The sequence below is a fragment of the Phocoena phocoena genome, chromosome 18 (assembly GCF_963924675.1).
Source record: "Phocoena phocoena chromosome 18, mPhoPho1.1, whole genome shotgun sequence".
Lineage (NCBI taxonomy): Eukaryota > Metazoa > Chordata > Mammalia > Artiodactyla > Phocoenidae > Phocoena > Phocoena phocoena.
The window spans coordinates 77,601,799-77,625,783 of NC_089236.1; the positions used below are offsets into that span (position 1 = coordinate 77,601,799).

General features: G+C 44.1%; 1 protein-coding gene across 1 annotated transcript in view; it reads right to left on the bottom strand.

Annotated features, from left to right (window-relative positions):
* Window positions 1-1,236: 1,236 nt before the first annotated feature.
* The window catches only part of IRS2 (insulin receptor substrate 2), a 76,458-nt gene continuing 53,709 nt past the window's right edge, over window positions 1,237-23,985 (bottom strand). The window contains exons 2-3 of the mRNA XM_065895945.1: window positions 1,515-1,655; window positions 1,237-1,355 (exon numbers count right to left, since the gene is read on the bottom strand). Coding sequence (XP_065752017.1) covers window positions 1,237-1,355; window positions 1,515-1,655 — 260 coding nt within the window. The remainder of the gene's footprint in view (window positions 1,356-1,514; window positions 1,656-23,985) is intronic.

Consider the following 23,985-nt stretch of genomic DNA (forward strand, 5'->3'; position numbering starts at 1 on the left):
CCATGACAAGCCACAGTCTGCCTGTGAACAGGGCGGTGGGAACAGGGGCTGGCAAGCTAGTTGTGTAACAAAATGACACAGAGAGTAGGACAAAAACCCCTGCATGGAAATGGATAACTTTATCCACCCATCCAATCAGAAAGAGCCCAGTGGCCACTACTACAAAGTTACCTTTTCACAGAAATGCAGAAAATACAACCACAACCTTCATGGGATTGAGGTCATATAACCTTTACGTTCAAGTGGCTGGTGCGGTCTGTCAGAGCCTTCCTTTCCCACCTGACCACAGAGCCGTGCATTCTAGGTCATGGCCAGGTCCCTGCGGCCCCAAACAGCAGGTGCTACCAGGGAAGAGCTGTCCTTGTGTTAACAAGTGTATCATCTCTGTCACAAAACCAAAATAGGGCTGAAACAGAAAAGACATTTGTTTGAAATCCACATGCATGTGAATTTCACACCCTCAGAGAGAAACCCCTTGGGCAGAAATGTCAGGCCTTTAACTTTGCTGCTTTACCAAAAAAAAAAAAAAAAAAAAGAAAAGAAAAGAAAAAGAAAGGACCATTTAAAATATTTCAACCTATATGGGAAAAGAATCTAAAAAAGAGTGGATATATGTATATGTATAACCGATTCAATGTGCTGTACACCTGAAACTAACACAACATTGTAAATCAACTTTACTGCAATAAAAATTTAAAAATAAAATAAACTATTTCAGAAGGGCTAGTAATTAGTAGGATGGGCTTCTATAGAATCTAATAGGTTAATTCTTTTAAAACTAACCCAAGCAAACATGGTAAATGCTAGCAATGCTGGGTGGTGAGGACACAGCGTTCCTTGTATTAGTCTAGCTTTTCATACAGATATATTTTAACAAGAAAAGAATACATATTTAATAATGAATATATAATAAAAGGTTATCACTATTTAATAATAAAATATATTAATGAAAATGCTGCTGGATGCTTTGAGCTTCACTAATATATAGGGTGGAAAACATCTGTGTAGCATTTATGTGTAATATTTGCTATTAATGTGTAGACTCCTCCCTCCTCTCCACAGAGGTTCTAGAAAAGCAGACCCCATACCACTTCACAGCCAGTATCTATTTGTCCTTAGGTGATGATGTTACAAGAGAATGCCACTAAAGCTTCCATGATGCTGTAGCATCCCGCCGCCATGCTGGGGACCAGATATTTCTTCCCCTGGGCTGAGATTCGCCTGCTGTGTGGACACCTAACAGCCGGCCGCCACCAGCGGGCTGTGGTCCCCAGACCCAGCAGCCAGGGGCAGCTCTCTGTGGCCTGGCACCAGCCAGCAAGCATCCCAGTCCAACTGCAGACCCCCGCTCAGGGCTGAGACACAGAGGCAGGAGACCGGTGGCCCCAGACTGCAGCGTTTCCTGTTTCCGTTAGTTCTCACTTGAGCTGCCCCCAGAGAGACCCTCCCAAGGAGAACGCATCAGACTGCATCGTGTTTCTCCACCTCGATTCTTCTCTGCCGTCAGCACTGACCGCCTGGACCACTGGCCAGACCATCCTCCACCTCTCCTCGCAGCCCTGCCAGAGCGATGAGGTCTCTGATGCTTGAGGAGTCTCGGTCCGCATCCCGTGCAGAGGAAGCCACCGCCTGCACTGGGCACAGTTCACCCCTACCTGAGGAAGGACAGGGGACACTCTGCTACGGAGGGAAGACTTAGGGGGTCGGGGGGTCGGCCGGGCCGACCCTCCTTGCTGCCAGTCCTGTGCACCCACAGTGACCTGTCTGCCTCGGCCAGGGGTCAGGGACAGAGGGAAGTTGAGACCAAACCCCACCATCCTAAGAGGGCAAGGAAGGATGGGCTGAAAGTTGCTGGTTTTCACCTGTCCTGAAGTCACTCTCACCTGCACAGGACTTCAGGGTACCTGCCAACCACAGCCAGGGCAACTTAGCGGGACGCACTCGGACCTCGAGTTTGTCCCTTCAAAGGAGAGGTGGGCGTGAGCCAGCGATCATGAAACATCTGTCCACACACTGTACGCTCCTGCACCGGTATTCTGCTTGGAGGAGAGGCGTTTCTTAAAGATGGGCCAGCTGGTTGGAATTTAACACACACATATATCTATAAAACACTCTCAGTATCTATTCCTAAATTCTAGTTGGGGCTTTTTGAAAACTTAAGAAGCCCTTGGGAGGCCATCTAAATGCAAAATCTTTCTAGATCTAAATGCAAAGTCTTTCTAGATCTGGTTGCCTCCTTATTTTCCACAATTGCCACATCTACACGTACTTAGAAAAAAATGTTAGTGACTCACCCATGTTCTCTCCAAAGCGTTAACTTCCTGGGAACAACTTTCTTCTCCTGTGACAGCTCTTTGTGATGAAGTATGGCAATCTAACGTACCTGTATGCTCACGCGTGTGACGAAAAGTCACAAGATGCTGTATATACTATAAGTCACACACTCTGTTATTCTCCATGCTAGTCTCATGGAGTCGAAACAGATCTTTTTTTAAATGCAGGTCATGACCCACTGACGTGGTTTAATGACCTGCAAATAGGACCCGAGCCTTGAAAACCACTGGTTTGCAGCTCTGAGTTGACCTCGGGTGAAGTATGGGGAGCCTTCTCCCGTCCCTTCCTCCCTGCACTCTTTCCCACCTCCCTGTGATGTCCAGTATCTCAGAGGATGGAAGTATCAAGGATATTGACATAAATCCTGAAGTCTGAGTAATAGTTTGTTTTGCAAAGATATAAATGCTCACAAATTTTCCATCAAGACAGAAAATTAATACACAGAAAACTTCAGTGCCTCTTCCTCTGTGCTGTCAGCGCTTACTCTGTTCTCCCAATTATTTTTTTCCTCTAAGTCAGAGGAAAACACGACATGTCTCGCTGCTTTGAGATGCACCCTTTCCACCCTGTCTTAGTTTAATTTGTTTATTGGTTTAATGTCATGACACAGGAAAGTAATTTCAGGCACCTGGGATTATGGTCTATTTTGTGGTCTCCTATTTAATTTTTAAAGTATATGTAAAATTCACAACCTGCTTCCCACTGTATTTACGTTAATATTAAAATTGCTTATTGTCAAGTAAAATTCATAGTCCAGGAAGAAAAGCGGTGTTTACTCCAGAGCTTCAAGGACCCCAGAACAATAGGCCACCATTTCTCTTCCTGGTGTTCTGCTTCTGTTTGAAAAGTACGGCCTTAAGGCAAAAGAAACTACCAGGAATTTCAAGCACCATCATAAGCCAGCTGAAGAGGTTTGGGTCAGTGGCTCCCAAGGGCCATGACAAGAAAACCAGATGAAAATGACCTGCTTTCATTATTACCGTAAGCTAATCATTGTGAACACAGTGATAAAATCCTCCTCCACACACATAAAAGCATGTGTCGATCTAAGATCTAATAACTGCTATCAGTCATTGTTGAGCTGTGTGTGTGTGTTGAACTGTGTCCCCCCAAGACTTATGTTCACATCTTGACCCCTGGTACCTATGAAAGAGTCTTTATTCTGAAGAAGCATCTCTATAGATGTAGTCAAGTTAAGATGAGGTCCTACTGAAGTACCCTGAGCCCTGAATCCAATATGACAGATGTCCTTATTAGAACAGAAAGGACACAGACACAGGGACAAGGCCACCTGCAGACAAAGGCAGAGATTAGAGCCACGTGACTAGCGGCCAAGCAACTCCGCGTACTGCCGGCCACCAGCAGGGCCGGGACAGAGACCGGGACCAGAATCTCCCTCATGACCTTAGAAGGAACCAACCTTGGCCACCAACTTGATGTCATACTCCTGGCCTCCTGAACTGTGAGAGAATAAAATTCTGTTGTTTTAAACCACCCAGTCTGTGCTAATTTGTTACTGCAGCCACAGGAAACTAATACGGATGTGTAAACTCCCATGAATGCATTTGTATTTTTATCATTTAATAAATGTCGATTCTACGTGAAAGTTCACCCAGAGAACCCCAGGTTACACAGTGGCCCCTGCACAGGAGGACCAGCTCCTGTCTTCGCTTGGTGGGGAGGAGCCTGAGGGTAGGAACCAGGTCAAGCTTGTTCCAGCTGCTTCTCCAGCCCCTGTGTTTAGACATATTCTTGCAGTTAAGTCTTAGATTCTAAGTAAGAAGTAATAGTACATTGACCATAACAACAAAGAAACATACTTGAGTTATTTTAATTCTGTCTTTCATGGTGACCTTTTCGAGCTTTTATTTATGGTTAAAATTTGAAACAGTGGGACAGAGGGTGGACTGCAAGATGGAATATTTCTGTCTGGTAAATGCAGATCTCAGTTCATTAAATATTTTACTGAATTTGGAAACCATTTTTAAAAATAGAAAGGTACTATCTCAACTGCTATTTGTTTTAAAACTAAAAAACAAATCAAGGAAAGCATAATTATCACTGACTATGACACGGTCTTCACTTCCCCACTGTGGGGAGGAAGGCCAGTTGGCACCCTTTGTCACCCCCATTTTTGCACCAATCAACAAGTATATGCTGGCACTCAGCTAGGTCTGGGGGATACGGAGATTACAAGAATAAATACACACAGTCTCTTTCTTCAAGCACCTTATAGTTTACGGGGGAGACCAACATACATGTGATTACACACAGCCATGGTTTCCAAACCTACTGTAGAGTGTTTGTGTGTCCCCCAAAACTTGTATGTTGAAACTTAACCCCAATGCGATGGTATAAGGAGATGGGGGACCCTTGGGGAAGGTGATTAGGTCATGAGGGTGACGCCCTCCTGAATAGGATTAGTGTCTTTACAGAGAGCTCCCTCACCCCTTCCACCAGGAGAGGACACATGGTGAAGATGGCCATCTATGAACCAGGAAGGGGACCCCCCCACCACACACCAGATCTGCCGGCACACTGATCTTGGACCCTCAGCCTCTAGAACTGTGAGAAATAAATGTGTGTTGTTTATAAACAGCTAGTCTACGGTCTTTGTTACAGCAGCCTGGACAGACTAAGACAACACCAGAATTAACTATGAGTCTTTAAAAAAATTATAGGCACCCACTCTGGAAAACAGCTTTATAGGTTCTTATAAAGTTAAACATACCTTTATCATATGACCCAATGATCCTACTTCTGGGTATTTACCCTAGAGAAATAAAAATGTGTCTTCACACAAAATGCTGTACTTGAATGTTTACAGCAGCTCTATTTATAATTGCCCCAAACCGGAAACAATCAGAATGTCCCTCAATGGGTGAATGAATGAGTAAAACGTGGTATCTTGGGACAATGGAATACACCTCAGCAATAAAAAGGAACACATCTGTGACACACAACAACTTGGATGAATCTTAGAGGCATTGTGGAGAGTGAATGAAGCCAGTCTCGAAAGGTCGTATTATATTTGCACCATGTTATTGAAAAGACAGACCTATAATGGTGAAGAATAGATTCGTGGTTGCCGGGGGCAAGTGATGGGGTTGGATATGACTGTAAAGGGATAGCCCCGAGGGAGGTTTTGAGGATGATGGAGCCATTCTGTGTCCTGACAGTGGTGGTGGTCACGGGAATCCATACATGTGTCAAAACTGATAGAACTGCAAACCCCCCAAAAAATCACCATCGCTGTGCGGTTGAAAGGTCTTAGCGGTAGAGAACAAAAGCTTGAGAAGCAGGTGAAGACAGAGCTGTGAAGAGCTGCAAAGAAGTTGTAAATGAATTTTGAATGCGATGGGGAAACGAAAGATTTTTAATCACCAGAGAAGCATGATTAGATTTGGGTTTTAGTAGGGTCGTTCTGTTGACAGGATGGAAGACGGATTGGAGAGGGTTACATTGAAGGGGAAAAAATCAATTAGTATTCTATTGCAAGAGATCAATTAAGGGCAAGAGATAATGATTTCAGCTCTGGACATTCTGAGTTAGAGACATTTATGGACATTGAAGCAACGCTGTGTATAGGGGGTTGAATATATGAGTCTGAGGCTCAGAAAGAGGCCTGGGCTAACACTACCAGTTCGCTGGTTGAATTCATACGTACGGATGAAGTTGCTTTTCGTGAATTGTATACAGGGTCGCGGGGGGAAACAAGCAGTTTGGGAATGCAACTAGGGGGATCACAGTATCTGAAAAGAACAGAGAGAGAAAGGAAGCTGAGAATGTATGGCCAAAGAGAAAAGGAAAAGAACCAGGAGAAAATGACGTCCCAGAAGCAAAGGAGGAAAGAAGAGAGGATTCAACACGCTGTGTCTGGTTTATTATCACGTGATAGATGGATGAGCAACCCAGCCGTTCACAGAGCCAGGAAGTCATCTGTGTGTCCCCCGGTCCACAGCCTCATTTCACAGCTAAAGAAACTGAGTCCTAGGGATGCTACTTGGCTTGTTTGAGAATCATGGCTGATTCATGGTCAGGCTATCACTGGCAACCAAAACGCCTGGAGGTTGGAATGAATAGTTGGAGTTTTCAACGTCTTCCATAAAATATATCTATAAATATATTTTTTAGTCAACACATTTCCCCATCAGTTTTTGTTACGTCCACTTATGGGAGAAAAGCCTCATCTATCCCAAGCCAAATAAGTCAGAGCCAGCATGAGTGGGTTGATTCCATTCTTCTGTTTTTTTATGTGAATAATCACCAGCCTACCTGGATATTTCATTTGCCTTCCGCTCCCCATTCCGTAGAACACAAACATCACTTTTGAACTACCCATAAAAGCCCCAAATTTGGTTCCTAGGTAGGTTTCTTAGATAATTATGATGGAAATTCCATTTTGCCCCAGCCTTGACTTTTCCATTTTCTTTCCCAAAATACTTGCCACTTGCTACCCCACCAGGGTATGGAGACACTCTGAAGTGTTTGGGATTTCCTACAAACTGGGATAACCTACCCAGGCCTTCCAATGGCTTGAACGCTACCACATAGCTTAAAAAAAAAAAGAAAACCTTATATGTGTTTCAAACCTTACAACTAATCTATTATATAACTGAAATTATTCTATTCAGAAAGGTTAAATGTCACACATTAGAGCCTCAGATTCTCAGCGCGCTCCGTTCTTCCCAGATAAATCTCAGTAAGTGAAAAAAAACACACATTGCCGACATGCCAAGTTTGCTCCCTGATTTATAGATTTCTTAAGAATTGGATTTTGCTTAGCAAGGTTGGAGGAAAGAAGAACACTGCATCCAAACACGTGGCGAAAAGATAACTAGTCTAGAACTGAAGTCATAGACCTTTGGCGTAGTACGAAGCCACTCGATTCTTTCTTGGAAAAGGCAATAACGAGCATTCTTTCCCATGATGTCATATCTTTTAGAAGCGAAGTTTCTCAACAGGCGCTGAAATAACGAAAAGCAAGTGGATGACAAAATCAAGGTGGACCAGAAAATGCAGCGTGAGGTATCCGATCCGACCCCAGGGCTTGAGATGCAGTGCCGTTCTGTCAGGCACATCCAGCCCACCACTAAGTACGGGGGTTCTTTTGGTATGGCAGAGAAATACTGTTTCCTCTTTTAATTTACTTGTATTGGGGGGTTTTTGTTTTCTTTTTTTAAATTGAAGTATAGTTGATTTACAGTGTTCCAGGCGTATAGCAAAGTGATTCCGTTATTTATATACATATATATCTATATATCTATTCTTTCTCAGATTCTTTTTCCGTTATTAGTCCTTACAAGATATTGAATATAGTTCCCTGTGCCATACAGTAGGTCCTTGTTGTATATCTATTTTATATACAGTAGTGGGCATCTGTTTTCATCTTTTAAACAGCTACTAAGTTGTTAGGACATAAATAGTTAATAAGTTGCTTGAACCTAACTACTTATACAAAGAGCAGTTAGGACCCACTTTTGGCTTAGGAGTTGCTATGAAAAATCACTGAGACACGAAGGGGCCAAGAACCGAGGAAGCAGGGAAATCTCTATGCTCTGTTATCAATGCCCTGGTTTGGCACTTGGCCCGGGAAGGGGAGGGCCCCAGCATGCCCACTTGTTTTTCCTACTGTTGGTGCCTCACCCACTTCTATGGGGCCTGCAATTCGCCAGTCACGGAAAATGCCCGCTCAGGAAACAGATGTGCAGAGGCTGCAGAGGAAACCCACAATCACCGCCCATGTGAACCAGCCCAGGCCTCCATTCATAAAAATTCAGCAAACCGAGGGCCACGAGACAGAGGAAAACACCAGCACGGAAGATAATGATGAACAAATAAAAGAGCTCCGTGGAGAGAAAACAGAAATAATCATAATAATGAAAGAAATCCAAGGGGCTTCCCTGGTGGCGCAGTGGTTGAGAGTCCGCCTGCCGATGCAGGGGACGCGGGTTCGTGCCCCGGTCCGGGAGAATCCCACGTGCAACAGCGCGGCTGGGCCCGTGAGCCATGGCCGCTGAGCCTGCGCATCTGGAGCCTGTGCTCCGCAACGGGAGAGGCCACAACAGTGAGAGGCCTGCGTGCCGGAAAAAAAAGAAAAGAAATCCAATTTGATCTTGAAAGGTTAGAGAGGGAGTTACACCCATAAAATCAGAATTGGCTGCAATTAGGAGCAGGAAGGGGGAGGGGCAAAAGAAAACGAGAAGAAGAGAACAGCACCCACAGAAAAGGAAGAGACCCTGGAAATAAAAGTAGGATCGTAGGATCAGCAAAATAAACATGGATGGAAACACCAAGCTGGTTATCTAGACCAGAGCCCTTCTCCACTGTGCAGACCAGTCAGCAGATACTGTCAAAGCAATCTCCCAGATCCAGAAGCAAAAATAAACAGACAAGTGAATAAATGAAAACTTAACAGTCTTGCGAGATATATCCAGGAGGGTCAAACTAATAGAGACTTAGAGACAGAAAGGTGAGAAAGAAATAATAAGAGAAATAATTGAAGCATCATTTCCAGGGCTGGAGTTTCTTAGATAATGGTCCACCAAGGCCAGAACAGGATGAAGAAGAAATACATCCACATTCTGATAAAATAGAAGAACACCAAAAATAAAAGGAACATTCTAAAAGCTCCCACAACAAAAAAATAGAAGAGGGCCGTGTGGTATGAATGAACCATTGGCAGCCATGGGAAGCTAAGAAAATTCACAAGGAAGTTTAAAGGAATCCAGGAGCCCTTGGCCTCGGCTCACTCTTTTTCAGGTGGTTGGACTGAGTGACGTGAATTACATCGCCTTTGCGACAGGTTCCACCACCTTGTTTTGAAGAGGTTAAAATTGAGTAATTATAATACTATGTACTGCCACGGAGGGACGCGTACTATGTGAAAGAAGCAAGTTGCACAGCAAATGGACCATCTTATCCTATTGAAGCTAAATACACACACACGCACATATAAACTGGACAGATAGAGATGATGATGAAGATAGATAGATAAATAGATGATAGATAGATGATAGATAGATAGATAGATAGATGATAGATAGGTAGATGAGATAAACATTTAAAAGGACAGAGTACACAGGTGGAATTTGGGAGAATACACTGGCTTTTTATCTTCAACATCTGATACTTTCTTTCTCTCCTTTTTTTTTTTTTAAGAAGGAGTACAGATTACTTTTGAAATTTTTTGTTTAAAATGGGGGCTGCAGGAGCATGGCGTGCTCAAGAAGTGAGGAAAATCCGTGTGGCTGGTGAATGCCGAGAGTGGCGAGCCAAGCAGGAAGATGCCAGAGCTTTGGGCAGAGAAGGATCAGGTCCCCACGTTCAGATGGGGCCAGAGAGGGAAGCCAGGAGTGGACAGAGTAGGGAAAGGATGACTTAGCTCTGGCCCGGAACACGGAAATGACACATCTGACCCTCGGCAGGGCTTGTTCTATGACCTAAGTGGATTCACCCATCGTGCACAGACAGAAGAGGTCAAGAACCGTGAAGCCTGGATCGATTGTTTGGGGATCGACTCCCTGCCCTAAACCTTATCCCTCTACACGGTGCCACTCCTAGTGGGGAGTTAAATTCCCGGATATGCTCAGAACCAAAGCAAGCAAAATGAGGGTCACTAGCCACACAATTCTTCTTGCCCTCCATGACTGTCCCACCAGCAATGGCACCAGCTACCCCTGGGTCTGAAATGCAGTTGAAAAAATGCCCCCAAACATGGTGGAAAACTCTAGATTATCTTGGGAGAACAGAGCATTTGATTGAATCCCCAATCCCACCCATTCCTGGTCTTCCGTATTGGGGATGCCCCTCAAATAGGTGGACATGTGGGAATGAGCTAGAGTCACACAGGCGACCACAGCCCCGAGGTTTCAGGATGGCCTGGTTTTGCCATATCCCTGAAGAAATTATGAGTGGGGAAGGAAACGGGACTAATTCTTATTTACCCTTAACCGCAGACTGTGAGTTATAGGGACAGATCATGGCATGTGATTTATTTTCCCACTCTTTTGTGTTTGTGTTTCTTATGCTCAGAGGCGTTTATCACAGACTCCCATAGACGTAGCCCCACATCTGCAGCGGGCAGGTCCCCAGACTCTCCAAAGGGCTGCACAGCTGAACCTCGCGCTCTGAGCAAAGGCCTTAGCCGGTTCCTGGGGATTTCCTTACCCTCCAAGATCTTACCTTGGCATGCCGTCCAGGATATCACTAGCGAAGAAGTATCAATGTGAGTCAAAGGCTCTTCTCTGAAATGCAATCAAAGCACCAGCAGAAGAAACCATGATTAAAAAAAAAGCATTGATAAGTACAATTCAAGTCCTATTGTTGCCTTTGTTTAAAAAAAAACACAAAACCACAGACATTTTTTGTATGTAAATTTTTATTTCAAAGCATCTGATCCCCAGAATGTATTCCACAATAAGTGATTTTCTTAAACAAATCAGGACAGTCATCAGTAGGATATTAGTTCTGGGATGAAGTTTTCCACAAGATTCCCCCCGTACGTACTGTGGATGGTATTTTAATCATCTGTCCTTGGAAAAGCATGAACAAAAAACCAAGTCGTGTACTGAACCTTGAATGTTATTCTATACACAAAATGAGTTTTAAGCCTCAGAAAACACTTCAGAACAAAGAACATGTTTTTAATGCCCATGAGAAAAAAACAAATATGATAAAGATGATGGGTGTAAAGGATGACTGTTCAAAGCCGAGGTAGACGTTCTCCCATCGAAATCTCCACCAAGTCTGTTGTTGTGAGTCCCTGGGTCCTGGGGGAGGACACTGTTTTTTTTCCGCTTTCTGACATCATCTGTTGCAACCTGATGCAAAGCAGCACGCAACTTGTCACAGGAGGAAATAACTCTGCGGCCAGCATGGAACGTCTCAGGGAGCCCGGGGGCTGGGAGGCCATTAGTTGAGGGTGGGGCAGACTGCCTCTTGGGGGAGCTCACAAAAACAGTGCTGCGGTTCCAAAGAGAAAGCAGGATCCTGTCATTAAAGAAAAGGGTGGGAGTCCTTGCAGGCGGGAGTCATGATACAAAACTTCGGATAAAATGTCAAGGCTTATTTCAGAAGGGCTGTGCGAATGCTCCGTGCTTCATGGGAAGAGGGCTTGGAGCAGAGCATCCATAGATACAAGGTCCCCTAAGAACGGAGATAACAGGAGCGATGCTGGTGGTCCTCTGTGCCCCTTCTTAGCCTGGGGGCCTCGGGGGCAGGACCGGGAGCGTCTTCTTCCTTTCCTTGGTTCCCAAGGAGCAAAGGCCAGCCTGGTGAATGTCACAGCAGGTGAGCGCTGGCCAGGCCAGAGAAGAGAATGAAAGCTCCCTGAAACGTGCCCTGCATCGCTGGGGCCCTCGGGATGGCTCCGTGAAAACAGCTTGTGAGCCTCCTGCAGCCTACAGGGCCCAAGCAGGGAGACTTGCTCTCCAGGCCTTACATAGATATTATGTAGCACGTAGCACGCTGCTTCTCACGGAACATGCACTCAAGTAATACGTATGAGCACGTGAATGAGAAGTAGCTATTAAAATGGTTTATCTTATCTGTGGATAAATGGATGAACTAAATAAAGGACAAAACACAGACCAGCCAGATACTTCATGACGTTACTACCTTATTATAAAATTCATTTGTGCAATAATAAAAACAAGCACATGTGCCAGGACTGATGTAACAGCTTCGTGGATTTTGAAGCACATCAATCTTCACGCCATCCGCATTTCACAGAGGAGGAGGCTGAAGCCCCAGAGTTCAGGCAACACGCCGAGAACAGAGCAGCAATGACAGGCAGGCGGGATTCGACCCCGGGGATTCGGAACCAGTCACAGCTCTAGACCACTCTGTTGGGCAGCAGGCAGCAAAGTCACAATTTCAAGAATCCCTGTCTTTTCCTGGTTGTCATATTTGCTTCATCTTGTTCGTTATGTATACTCCAGATGTCTTTCAAGCTTTCAGGTTACGTGGTTAACAGCTTGGCCAACAAGAACCAGACTGTGGCCTGTTTATTGCTCTCTACGCAGCTTTACAAAGATGGGTGTTAAACCTAATTTCCTCATTGCTAACTGTGAGGGAATACTCACTGTTTAAGGCTCAGACAAAACAGGATGCATGAAACAGTTTCAAATGCCTTTCAGGGGTTCTGAACCCAGGGATTACCATCATTGGAGGGTTTTAAGATTTTATTTCAGTTGAAAGCAGAATTAAAAGAAAATAATTTTTTAAAAATTTTTTGAGAAATTTTTCTCCACTGAGATTGTGAAAACATCATTAAACAAATTTTATATACCTACTAAGGACACCCAGGTGTTTCCAAATATCTAAGCATTTGGAATTGTATGTAATTAAGAATTATCAAAGAATACCTTTGCTGTGATTCATAAAATCTTTAGCAATTAAGTAATTTTTTAAAATTATTAGCTCTTGAAAAAGACCTGAAAATATAACTGTTTCATAAATTGAAAATGGAATCCTGTTAATTGAAGATCTTCTCCGTAAATCACACCTGCGGAGCCATGGAGGAATTAAAGCTTTTCCTCAATCTTCCCCAAATGCACACTCAGGTAAAATAATATTACAAGACAGGAAAAGAGATGAACTTTGATCCACCATCAATCATTTACTGATCCTGCACCTGGGACCAGGCATTGTGTTGATTAAGCTTGGGATTCAGAGACCAGGGGGGCAAACTTCCGGTCCACAAACTTACTTCCTGTTCACAAGCTACTTCCTGTCCACAAACTTACTTCCTGTCTACAAACTTAAATCCAATCTACAACTACTTCCTGTACACAAACTTACTTCCTATCCATCAGCTTCCGTGTGGGAAAGGGAGGTGAGAAGGATCAAAGCAGTGGTTGCCAGGGGAACCAGGCCAGGGAATCTCTGGGAGAGAGGACACCTGAAGATGGGCATCTGCACTGAATAGGAAGGGGCTGCAGTTCCTGGGAAAGCATGAGAATTGGGGTCGGGGGGGCGTCTACAGAGGAAGTGAGAATTGTGCTTGCTCTTGGAGAACAGGTGGAAATTGGATGCTCAGAGGGAAGCAGTGAGGGCCCAGGAAGCAGAGGGGACTCCTTGGTGATCCAATGTCAGGGTGACAATAATAATAGAAATCATCGTAACCGGAGAGAATGACTTCAGCAAGGGAGAAGGAGAAATGTAAGTTAGAAAGGCAGATTGGGGTCAGAATGTGGCCATTCTCAAATGTTAGACTGAAAGCATTATCCTGTAGGTAACAGTGGATACTTTGGGAAACAATATTAACATAAAATAAATCACTAAAAACGTACTATCAGTGCTGGAAATGGCTTTAGAGAATATCCAGCCGCTACTCCCTCTCCTCTAGATTGAAGCCCCTTGTGTCTAGAAGGCTGATTTATTTTCCCTGTATCCCCACAGTGCCTGGCAGAAAGTAATCACTCAATACAAATTTAATTTTAAAATGAAAGAATAGGAAAGGGTAGCCCACAGCAATTGATTCAGTGACTTGCCTAAGGTCACCCTGCAGGGAGCAGACCCTAGGTTCTCTGTTCATCCAGGACCAGAACCCATTTTGGCCTCATTCGGTCTTAAACATAAGCTAGATATTTTATCCACACAAAGACAGCTATCTAGATATATGCACTTCCAGATAGTTGACTGTTTTTTTCCAGTTGACACGTGGACATCTGATGTCTTTCAAATATACACATTAAGTCATTAAGTTTAACATTAAAATATAGGTGTAAAATTTTCTAGAGTCAACCTTACCATACTAATATTACAAGGGTTCACAGGCTATATGATATATTAAAATACATTTAAGAGGAAGAACTGGGCTTCCCTGGTGGCGCAGTGGTTGAGAGTCCGTCTGCCGATGCAGGGGACACGGGTTCGTGCCCCGGTCCGGGAAGATCCCACATGCCGCGGAGCGGCTGGGCCCGTGAGCCATGGCCACTGAGCCTGTGCGTCCGGAGCCTGTGCTCCGCAATGGGAGAGGCCGCAACAATGAGAGGCCCGCGTACCGCAAAAAAAAAAAAAAAAAAAAGAAGAAGAACTAAGAAAGCCCTAATCCTACAAATCTCTTTCTCTCTCCTTCTCTCTCTCTCTCACACACACAGTAACTGCTCACTAAGATTATTAATTCATTAATTCTCCCCTCTTTCAAGCACTTCATTTTTCTACTGTAACCCTGGGTGGAGGGAAATACGTGAAGCAAGATTGGTCGTGAGTTTATAACTGCTGAAACTAGGTGATACATATATGGCTACTCCTTATACCTTGCTCTCTACTTCTGCCCATTAAAAACAATTTCTCATTAGAAAATGTTTTTTAAATAAGTGTGAAAAAGTAATATCCATTAACAAATAAATATTTCATGCCAAATTGGCTTATTGAGCAACATTCTGAAGGAAACAATGAAAACGGAAAACTGGGTGAACAGGGTATCATTAGAATGATTTCCTAGCCGGTGGCTGCAGGGGTCCAGATGCAGAGTGTAGGTAATTTGGGAAGTTATCACCCTAGAAGAGGAAGCAGAGCTGTAGGACTTTCTATCCTATTGTACAACTGTCTGCTGAACAGAAAGCTGCCACGTTGTTTCAGAGACAAAGCCATGTTTTAACCCCAAACTTAAAAACAGCGTTGTTATTCAGAAGAGATTAAAAGGATTTCTAGCAATGTGAGTATGTGAAAACTCAATGACTAGGAAGCATTCACCAAATTTTATAAATCGAGACTTCTGATTTTGTTTTTGCTTTTGTACCAAAATAGACCTTTCCACGTGGGCACAGCTCCCCGCAACCCATAAGCAGGAGCAGGTTGGGAAAGCCAGCTGCCATGAACCCCATGAACCCCTTCACTACTAGTGCAGTCCATAAAGTTGACCATCTGTGCCTGAAGGTCTGTAGTGCCTAGGTGTGTGAATGTTAAACATACAGGACTAAGCCCCTTTAGAAGGTATATTCTCATCTTATTGGCTATAATCCTTGACCAATCCAAACCAAAAGTAGACAGTTGTAACCCTAAGGACTAAAAGAATCTAAAACTGAACTTACCTCCCTAAATTGTGAGCACGATTGCCTGTCTTCATTTTATCATTTGCTATTTTTGAAGGAGAAGAATGGAGAAAGATTGAAATGTGATAAGAGAAACCGTCAGAACCTAAAGTTCTATGTATACATTCCTGGTTGTATAACCAATGTCAAGGGTTGGCTGGGCATAGAAAGAACTCCAGAAATGTCTGCTCTTACTAGTATATATAGGATGGATAAACAAGGTCCTACTGGATAGCACAAGGAACTATATTCAATATCCTTTGATCAACTATAAAAGAAAAGAATATGAAAAAGAATATATATGTGTAACTGAACCACTTGGCTGTACAGCAGAAATTAACACAACATTGTAAATCAACTATACTTCAATAAAAAATTTTTAAAAAAAGAAACGTTTGCTCTTGAGCATAGAAATCATTGTTATCAATCTCATTACATGAGAATAAGTTGAAAGTATAGGTACATCCTATATACATCTTAACACACATAGTTATATACAGTAGACAAATTGTTCATACAGACTTGAGCAGCAAAAAACCCTAGTGAGTAAACCCTGGCACACTGGATGCTTCGTATTTCAGTGTGTTCAGATATCTGCGAAAGTAGGGAATTGAATTTGTAATTAAAATTTTTTTTTTTTTTTTGCGGTACGCGGGCCTCTCACTGTTGTGGCCTCTCCCGTTGCGGAGCACAGGCTCCGGACGCGCAGGCCCAGCGGCCATGGCTCACGGGCCCAGCCACTCCGCGGTATGTGGGATCTTCCCGGACGGGGGCATGAACCCGCGTCCTCTGCATGGGCAGGCGGACTCTCAACCACTGCGCCACCAGGGAAGTCCCTGTAATTGCATTTTAAAAGCAAAGCCTAAACTATATTACTATGTTTATAAGGCGTGAATAGTTATAGCAGGTACAGGGTCCTGGAAATACCAATTCTTTCTTCACAGGCCGCTGAGGCATCCTTTAAGAACGGAATAGTTTTCATGTTTCTATTCGGGATGAAATCAACCACACTCAGCCAGAGTCTGTAGCTAAGACAAGGTGAGCAAACTGGATTTTAGGCTGAAATTATTGTGAGGTGAAGCTTGAAAGGCAGGAAGTGCCTCTCAGAGTCCTGGGCTCTCGGGACTGGAGGGAATTACGTGCAGAAAGGCCCTCAGAGGGGGCTCCAGCTAAAGATGGAGTTAAATGGCCTGGAACTCAACTTACAAGTAAGTTAAAAAATAACAAGGGTCCTCCCTTTTCCCTGTTCCTTTAATTGAAGTATCTTCTATCTTGGAGGCCTCTTTTGAAATGCAATACTCCTGGGAGTGTGGTCACACCTTAAATTATCAGCTGACACTTTCAGAGAGATTAGCGGCAGCCCACAGAAAGAAAGAATGGGATTTAGGCAAAGTGCCTGGGAGTGGAGGGAAGGCCAGAGACAAAGGGGGGAAGAAAGCTTAGTTGATAACCAGGCAAATTCTCCTACTTGAGAGTGTTCTGGTCTGCAATCCAGACTCCTAACCTCTGAGTGCTGTCCTTTGACCAAAAATATAAACGATGGCTCACGTGTTGCTATGTAAGCTATTTCCGCACAATCTCCCAGGTTATCCTGGAAGCAATTGGAATTCCCTGAGTGGGGCAGGCAGGACGGCAAACGAAATAAACCCTTAATACAATTGAAAAGCATTGACTTTTTACTTCAAACATATTTAGACAATCCCTGAGGGGTGTTTGTACACTTGAGATCAGACTTTAGAAAAACTATAAATGCACTATAAGGTAAAGACATAGTCAACAGAATAGCAAGTACTGATAAATCTCTATCCTGAAAACTCATCAGATTTTTCTAGCGATGCAACTAAGATACTCTACCAAAAACTATGTCGCTGAAGGATTAGAAAAAGAAATTTCTGCTTCAGGAATCTATTCTTTTTTTCCTTTTTCAGATGTACTTTTAAGATTTACTCTTTTAGCAGAATGAAATAATGCCATTGGCAGCAACATGGATGGACCTAGAGATTGTCATACTGAATGAAGTAAGTCAGACAGAGAAAGACAAATACCGTGTGATGTCACTTACATGTGGAATCTAAAATATGACACAAATGAAACTATCTACAAAACAGAAACAGACTCACAGACATAGAGAACAGACTCTTGGATGCCAAGGGGGAGGCAGTGGGGAAGGGATGGAGTGGGAGTTTGGGATTAGCAGATGCAAACTCATTATATAAGATGGATAAACAACAAGGTCCTACTGTATAGCACAGGGAACTATACTCAGTATCCTGTAATAAACCATAATGGAAAGGAATATGAAAAAGAATATGTATACGTATACACATATATAAGTATATATATTTACAACTGAATCACTTTGCTGTGTAGCAGAAATTAACACAACATTGTAAATCGACTATACTTCAATAAAATAAATTTTTAAAAATACTTACTCTTGGGCTTCCCTGGTGGCGCGGTGGTTAAGGATCCGCCTGCCAATGCAGGGGACACGGGTTCGAGCCCTGGTCCGGGAAGATCCCACGTGCCGCAGAGCAGCTTAGCCTGCGCACCACAACTACTGAGCCTGCGCTCTAGAGCCCGCGAGCCACAACTACTGAGCCTGCGAGCCACAACTACTGAGCCCGCAAGCCACAACTACTGAGCCTGTGGGCCTAGAGCCCGTGCTCCGCAACAAGAGAAGCCACCGCAGTGAGAAGCCCGCGCACCGCAACGAGGAGGAGCCCCTGATCGCCGCAACTAGAGAAAGCCCGCGTGCAGCAACGAAGACCCAACGCAGCCAAGAATCAATAATAAAATAAAATAAAATAATTAATTAAAAAATATATATTTACTCTTTTAGCATCTTTCAAATATGTAATTCAGTATTGTTAACTATGGTCACCATGCTGTACCTTACATCCCATGTCTAAAAATAATCTATTTTTAATTTTTCTTAGTACGCTGGCTAGAGTATTTATACATTACCTTCAAATATCTGCTTGTATTGATCAATTTACAACAAGCTCGTCGCAATGCTTCCTTGGAACCCTACCACGCAGAGGAAATAACCTGCTGCGTTTTTTTCACACTTCCTCCTATAGACTTCCTAGAAGCGATAGCACGGAGCAAGCTCTTCCAAGTGTAATTGACCTCACTGGGTCTGACGGCATTGGTAGACCCTAACGGCCTTAAGTGCCACCCGAAGTTGCTGAGCACGGGCTTCGGAAATACATGTTTTGTGAATAGTAGCTCCATTTCTCCAGGTGTGATAAGGGGCAGTGTGTACAGCACAGAGAGGAGAAACCAAAAGTTGCCTCCTAACTCCACTTTCACATCCATTTGTGTCTCTGTTGCCACGAAACTTTCCACCATCGCTAACAATGAGCAGCGAAACAGACGTGAGTTTTCATTCATTTTCCCTATTTTCACACTCAGGTGACCACATTCATGAGCAATGGGAGGGTCAAAACTATTAGTATCCTTAGATGGGTTGAAAGTGAGCGTGAAGGGAAAAGAGGTTTGTTCTTTAAGCTTTAACGTGGCAGATGTAGCTGGGCTCCTTTTGCACACCAGACGGTGGGTTTGGAAAGACGGGAGGGAATACGACCATCGCCTTTCGTGTGGCCATGTGCAGACTGGGTCTGATTTACGAAACAACTAGCAACAGTGGAAGTGCGCTGAGAAACATACAACTAATGATCAGGAGACTTGGTTCATGATCTCAGTGTTGTCAATTACTAGGTGTGTGACCTTGGACCAGTCACAACGTCTGTCTCATGGGTTTCTCCCCGTAAAATGTGACGTTTGGCCATGGCGAGATGGTTCCTTTCTGACCCAGAATTGTCTGATTCCATGTGAGTCAAGTCCAGTGAGGGAGCAACCAGGGTTCATGGCTAGACCACCTGTCACCCGTTGGGTGGGTGACATGTGTTACATCCCTTAAAGCACCTGAGTCCCGTCCACACCTCTCTCTGCCGAAGGTCCTCAGTTTAGGCTCTTAACTGCTAAGGAAGAATAATTATTTAAACATAGACCCATTGGTAAAACCAGCATATTTTAGAAAAAAGGGGAGGAGAGCTCAACTTCTCATTATGTAAAAAATTCAAAGTATCATGTCGGATGAGGGAAATGTGTAATGTGGACCAACACAGCCCCTGGTTAGTACAAGAATTCCACAGAGCTGAACAGTGATTCAACTGATCTGATTTGATTTGATTGAGGCAACCAAAAATGCGGTATTCTCTTGCGATTAGATTTTGGACTTTAAACAATGTTAGGGGACACTTCTATTAGTTAGCCGTATAAATACTATAAATCTACTCTGATTTCCCTGAATCTTCGTATGAGAACCTGTATGTGTAAGGTCAGTAAATCTTAGAGAAAGCAATAAATATTGAACAACCTGAAAAGGTAAGTCAGAGAAATCCAATTACAAAGGCCACAGTTCAACCCCAAATGGATGTATTAGAAAGGAGCGTGGCTAACACAGGCTCGTCCAAATGGATGACACCCAATCTACAGTGTCTGAGTTTCAAAGCCTCACTCTCCTTCTGCCCCCATGGCCATTTCTAGGTCTTTCAAGAGAAGAAGGTCTTCTTCGGCTTCCTGGGGTGAGGGGTGCAGGCAGAAGGGAGCCTGAAACCCTCCCTCTCCCCACGAACCCTCAGAGATAGGCCGCCTGCCACCCCAGGCTCACACGACGGACGGGAAGCCACGCTGCTTCCCAGGCAGCAGTCACTTGTGTGCTGTAAACAGTGACCTAGTCATTGAAAGTATATCCTACGTGGCAGCCACTGGCTTTGTTCAGGACCCAAACCCTCTGTCGCCAGAGATACCAACAACCCTGTTTGCTCGTCAGCTCCGAGGTGATGGCCTACGGACGTGATGACCTTCTTCGTTCTAACAGATTCTCCTGCTGTTTGGAGACTAGGAATGAAGAACCCTACTTAGTTTAATGCCCCCTGAACGTTAGACTGATTTGAAAACATCGTCGTTGTTTTGACAAGGATGTTGACGTTTCAGACAGAAGAGCCACGCACAGTGGGGATGCCTCGGGCTCAGATCCAGCAAATTGGAAGGACTTCACGCAGCCAGGCTGAGGGTAGCGGCTCTGGAGCACGAGGTATGGTTTCCACCCTCATTTCCCACCTCCACGCTGGGTGGTCTTGGGCGAGTTTCATCATCTCTAAATCTTAACGGCACCGGAAGCGTAAAGATCACTGGGAGGTTTATATGTGACAATGCACTGAAAGCATTTTGCTCTACACCTTAAAGGCATGCAGTACCTGGCATATATATAATAGATATATAATATACGTAATAATAACTAATAGTGTTGCTTTTATTCCATTGTCAGGGCTGCCATAACAAAGTACCATAGACAACAGAAATGGATTCGCTCACAGTCTGGAGGCTGGAAGTCCAAGATCAAGATGTCGGCAGGGTTGGTTCCTTCTGAGGCCATGAGGGAGGGTCTGCTCCAGGGCTCTCTCCTAGGCTTGCAGGCAGCTGTCTTCTTCCCGTGTCTTCTCACATCATCTTCCCTCTGTGCGTGTCTGTCTCTGTGTCCAGATTTCCCATTTTTCTAAGGTCACCAGTCACATTGGATTAGGGTCCATCCTGGACCTCCTTTTACCTTGATTTTCTTGTTAAAGATCCAATCTCCAAAAACAGTCACCTTCTGAGATGAGGACTTCAAAATACGACTTTGGAGGGGACACAATTCAACCCATAACACTGTTGCTATAAATAACAATAATAATAATTGATATTTTTACTGTAATTATCATGATCATATTTGGAGCAGAGGTCATTCATTCCAGGGAAGTACATGATGTCTTTGAAACTGAGAATTCTTACCCACTATCTTGTAATAGCTGACTGAGAAGGAGGTGACCGGTTAAATGAAAGAACGAGTAAGTGGGTGAATTGTGGGCAGGATGTAAGTACCACTAAGGATTTATAACCAACAGGACTAACAGAGCTCCCAGCACTCGAGGGAATGAGTCACAGACACAAATAAGATGCCCCATAAAGAACCTGCAGTTCTAAGCCCACAGCAATAGGAGGTCAAAGCAAAGACGTCTGTCTCAGAGGAACCAAGGTCAGAAAGAAAGTTGCAGCAAAGCAGGCTTGAGGACTTCCCTGGCGGTCCAGTGGTTACGACTCCACACTTCCACTACAGGGGGCACAGGTTCGATTCCTTATCAGGGAACTAGGATCCTGCATGCCACGGTGTGGCCAAAAAATAAAAATATATTAAAAAGAATAATGCTTATTAAAAGAAGAAAAAGCAGGCTTGATGCTGAGTGGGGCTCCCTTTCCCCTCCCCCCACTCCCCAGCTCTGTACTTCACCTCTCAGTACCTCAGGGTCCACAGAGTTGAATCTACGGGTAACTGTAAAATCACCCAGCTCAGAACCTACACATCACACCATCATATGCACACAAACATGTTAGGTTTTTTTTCCTTCCCGCAATTATGTGAAGCTTCACAATTCTGGACCCTTCGGGATGGCCCCAGGAAGCCCAGGGATCAGCAGTGGAAATCCTGGAGGAAGTGCCCAGGGCTCTCCTCACTGCAGCAGGGGCGGGAAAGCCCTCCAAGCACAGAATTTCCATGGAAACCACCCTGAGGCGTGACTCAGAGGACATGGGCCTGTTTGACTTAGGTTACATCGTCGCCACGTTGAGAGCATGGGGGCAACAAAGCCTACCGTGCGTAAGAGACTCAGTGGATTTGGGGTTATACTTAGAGGGTTTGTTTGTTTGTTTGATTTTAGTATAAGAGAAAATTGCTTTATTTCAAAGGCCAAGCTCATTTTCCTCAGAAGTCAAAATATTATTTAATATATACCTATTAGCCAACTGGAGTTGAATTATAACTTAAAAATGAGAAATAAGAATGTCCTTTATGAAAAGCAATAGGGGGGCTTCCCTGGTGGCGCAGTGGCTAAGAATCCACCTGCTGATGCAGGGGACACAGGTTCTAGCCCTGGTCCGGGAAGGTCCCACATGCCGTGGAGAAACTAAGCCCGTGCGCTACAACTACTGAGCCTGCGCTCTAGAGCCCGCGAGCCACAACTACTGAGCCCGCGCCCCTACAGCCCGTGCTCCACAACAAGGGAAGCCACCGCAATGAGAAGCCCACACACCGCAACAAAGAGTAGACCCCGCCCACCGCAACTAGAGAAAGCCCGCGCGCAGGAACAAAGACCTAACTCAGCCAAAAATAAATAAATTTATTTCAAAAAAATAAAAATCAGTGGGACACACACACAAAATCTAAATCTAAACACCTAATTCAACAGGCTGATTGTAAATATGATTGTAAGTAGCCTGTGGGCTACTCCTACTTCCAACAAAATATGCCTTCTTCCGGGTGACAGTAAGCTCGGATAAACAGACACAGGGAGTCTGACTGATTAATATGAAAGGTGCTAGAAGGGCAGAACTTCGGAAGAAGAGAAAGTAAAAACGCGCCCCCCAAAAGGTATTATCAGTCTCCTACTGATTTGACAAAACAGCCTCATTTGTTCTTGGAACTCGATTCACAGTTGATGGTGAATTACAGAAAGGGCAAAAAGATGAAATTCCTTAAAGTATAATTCTCAAGGGTATGGAAAGGATTCAAAGAACCTGTAAAACTGAACACAGATCGTGCTTTGTCTTCAAGGAAAATCATATTTGAATTACCAACCTAAATACTTCAGTACACTTTTATGAGACAAACATTTTCTTGGGATGATAAAATATGCATTTTGCAAAAAATAGAAACCATGTCCAAAAGGACTGAAATATGTATTGAGGGTACGTGCACATACACACATATGTACTTATATAATATAGACGTCAATATGCACACCACATACGTGCCCTGTATCACATTCATACACTACCTATCTATACACACACACACTAGTAGTCATTATTCATACCAGATCTATTTCTGAATACTGTGATCCAGCCTCACAGCCCCCACTTAATGGAGATGCACTACCACTGTGCCAGCCACCAGGGTAAAACGCTGTGCCTATAGTTAAAGCTTAGTTTTACACTTAGAATTCACAGTTGGTGTCACAGACACAATGGGATTTGAGTATTTAACAGTTCTCAGAACTTCATAAAGACGAGTAAAAGAGAGATCCCATTGCTTTTGGAGAAGGAGAAAATGAGTGGTTTGTGCAATATTTATAATAAATGTAGATGGAATCCCAAACAAGAATTTGTCTTTAGGATGAACAGCTGAATTGGCCACACCTGGGCTAACTAAGGGTCGTGAACTCCTTGACCGAATTCTGTTCAAGGACTTTGATAAAGGAGCGGTCATGGGGTTTTGAAGGTCCAGTGATCTCATCAGGGAACATCCGGCTCCCATTGCGACACTGCCTACGGTGGACAACGGATCCTTTTTGGAAGAGCTTGGACCTCGTTAGGACAGAGAACGGCTGCACCAGGGTCAGACCTGAGAAGCCAAACGACAGCAACGCACCCACTCCCAGTCCCTGACCAGCCCTGGCGTCTGGACACACAGAACCCAGAGCGGAGGTCAAGTCCTCTGCAAACTGGCAGCAGGAGTGGCTCTGGGGCGATTCTGCAGACAGCCCAGTCACCCTCAGCTGGTTGGCTG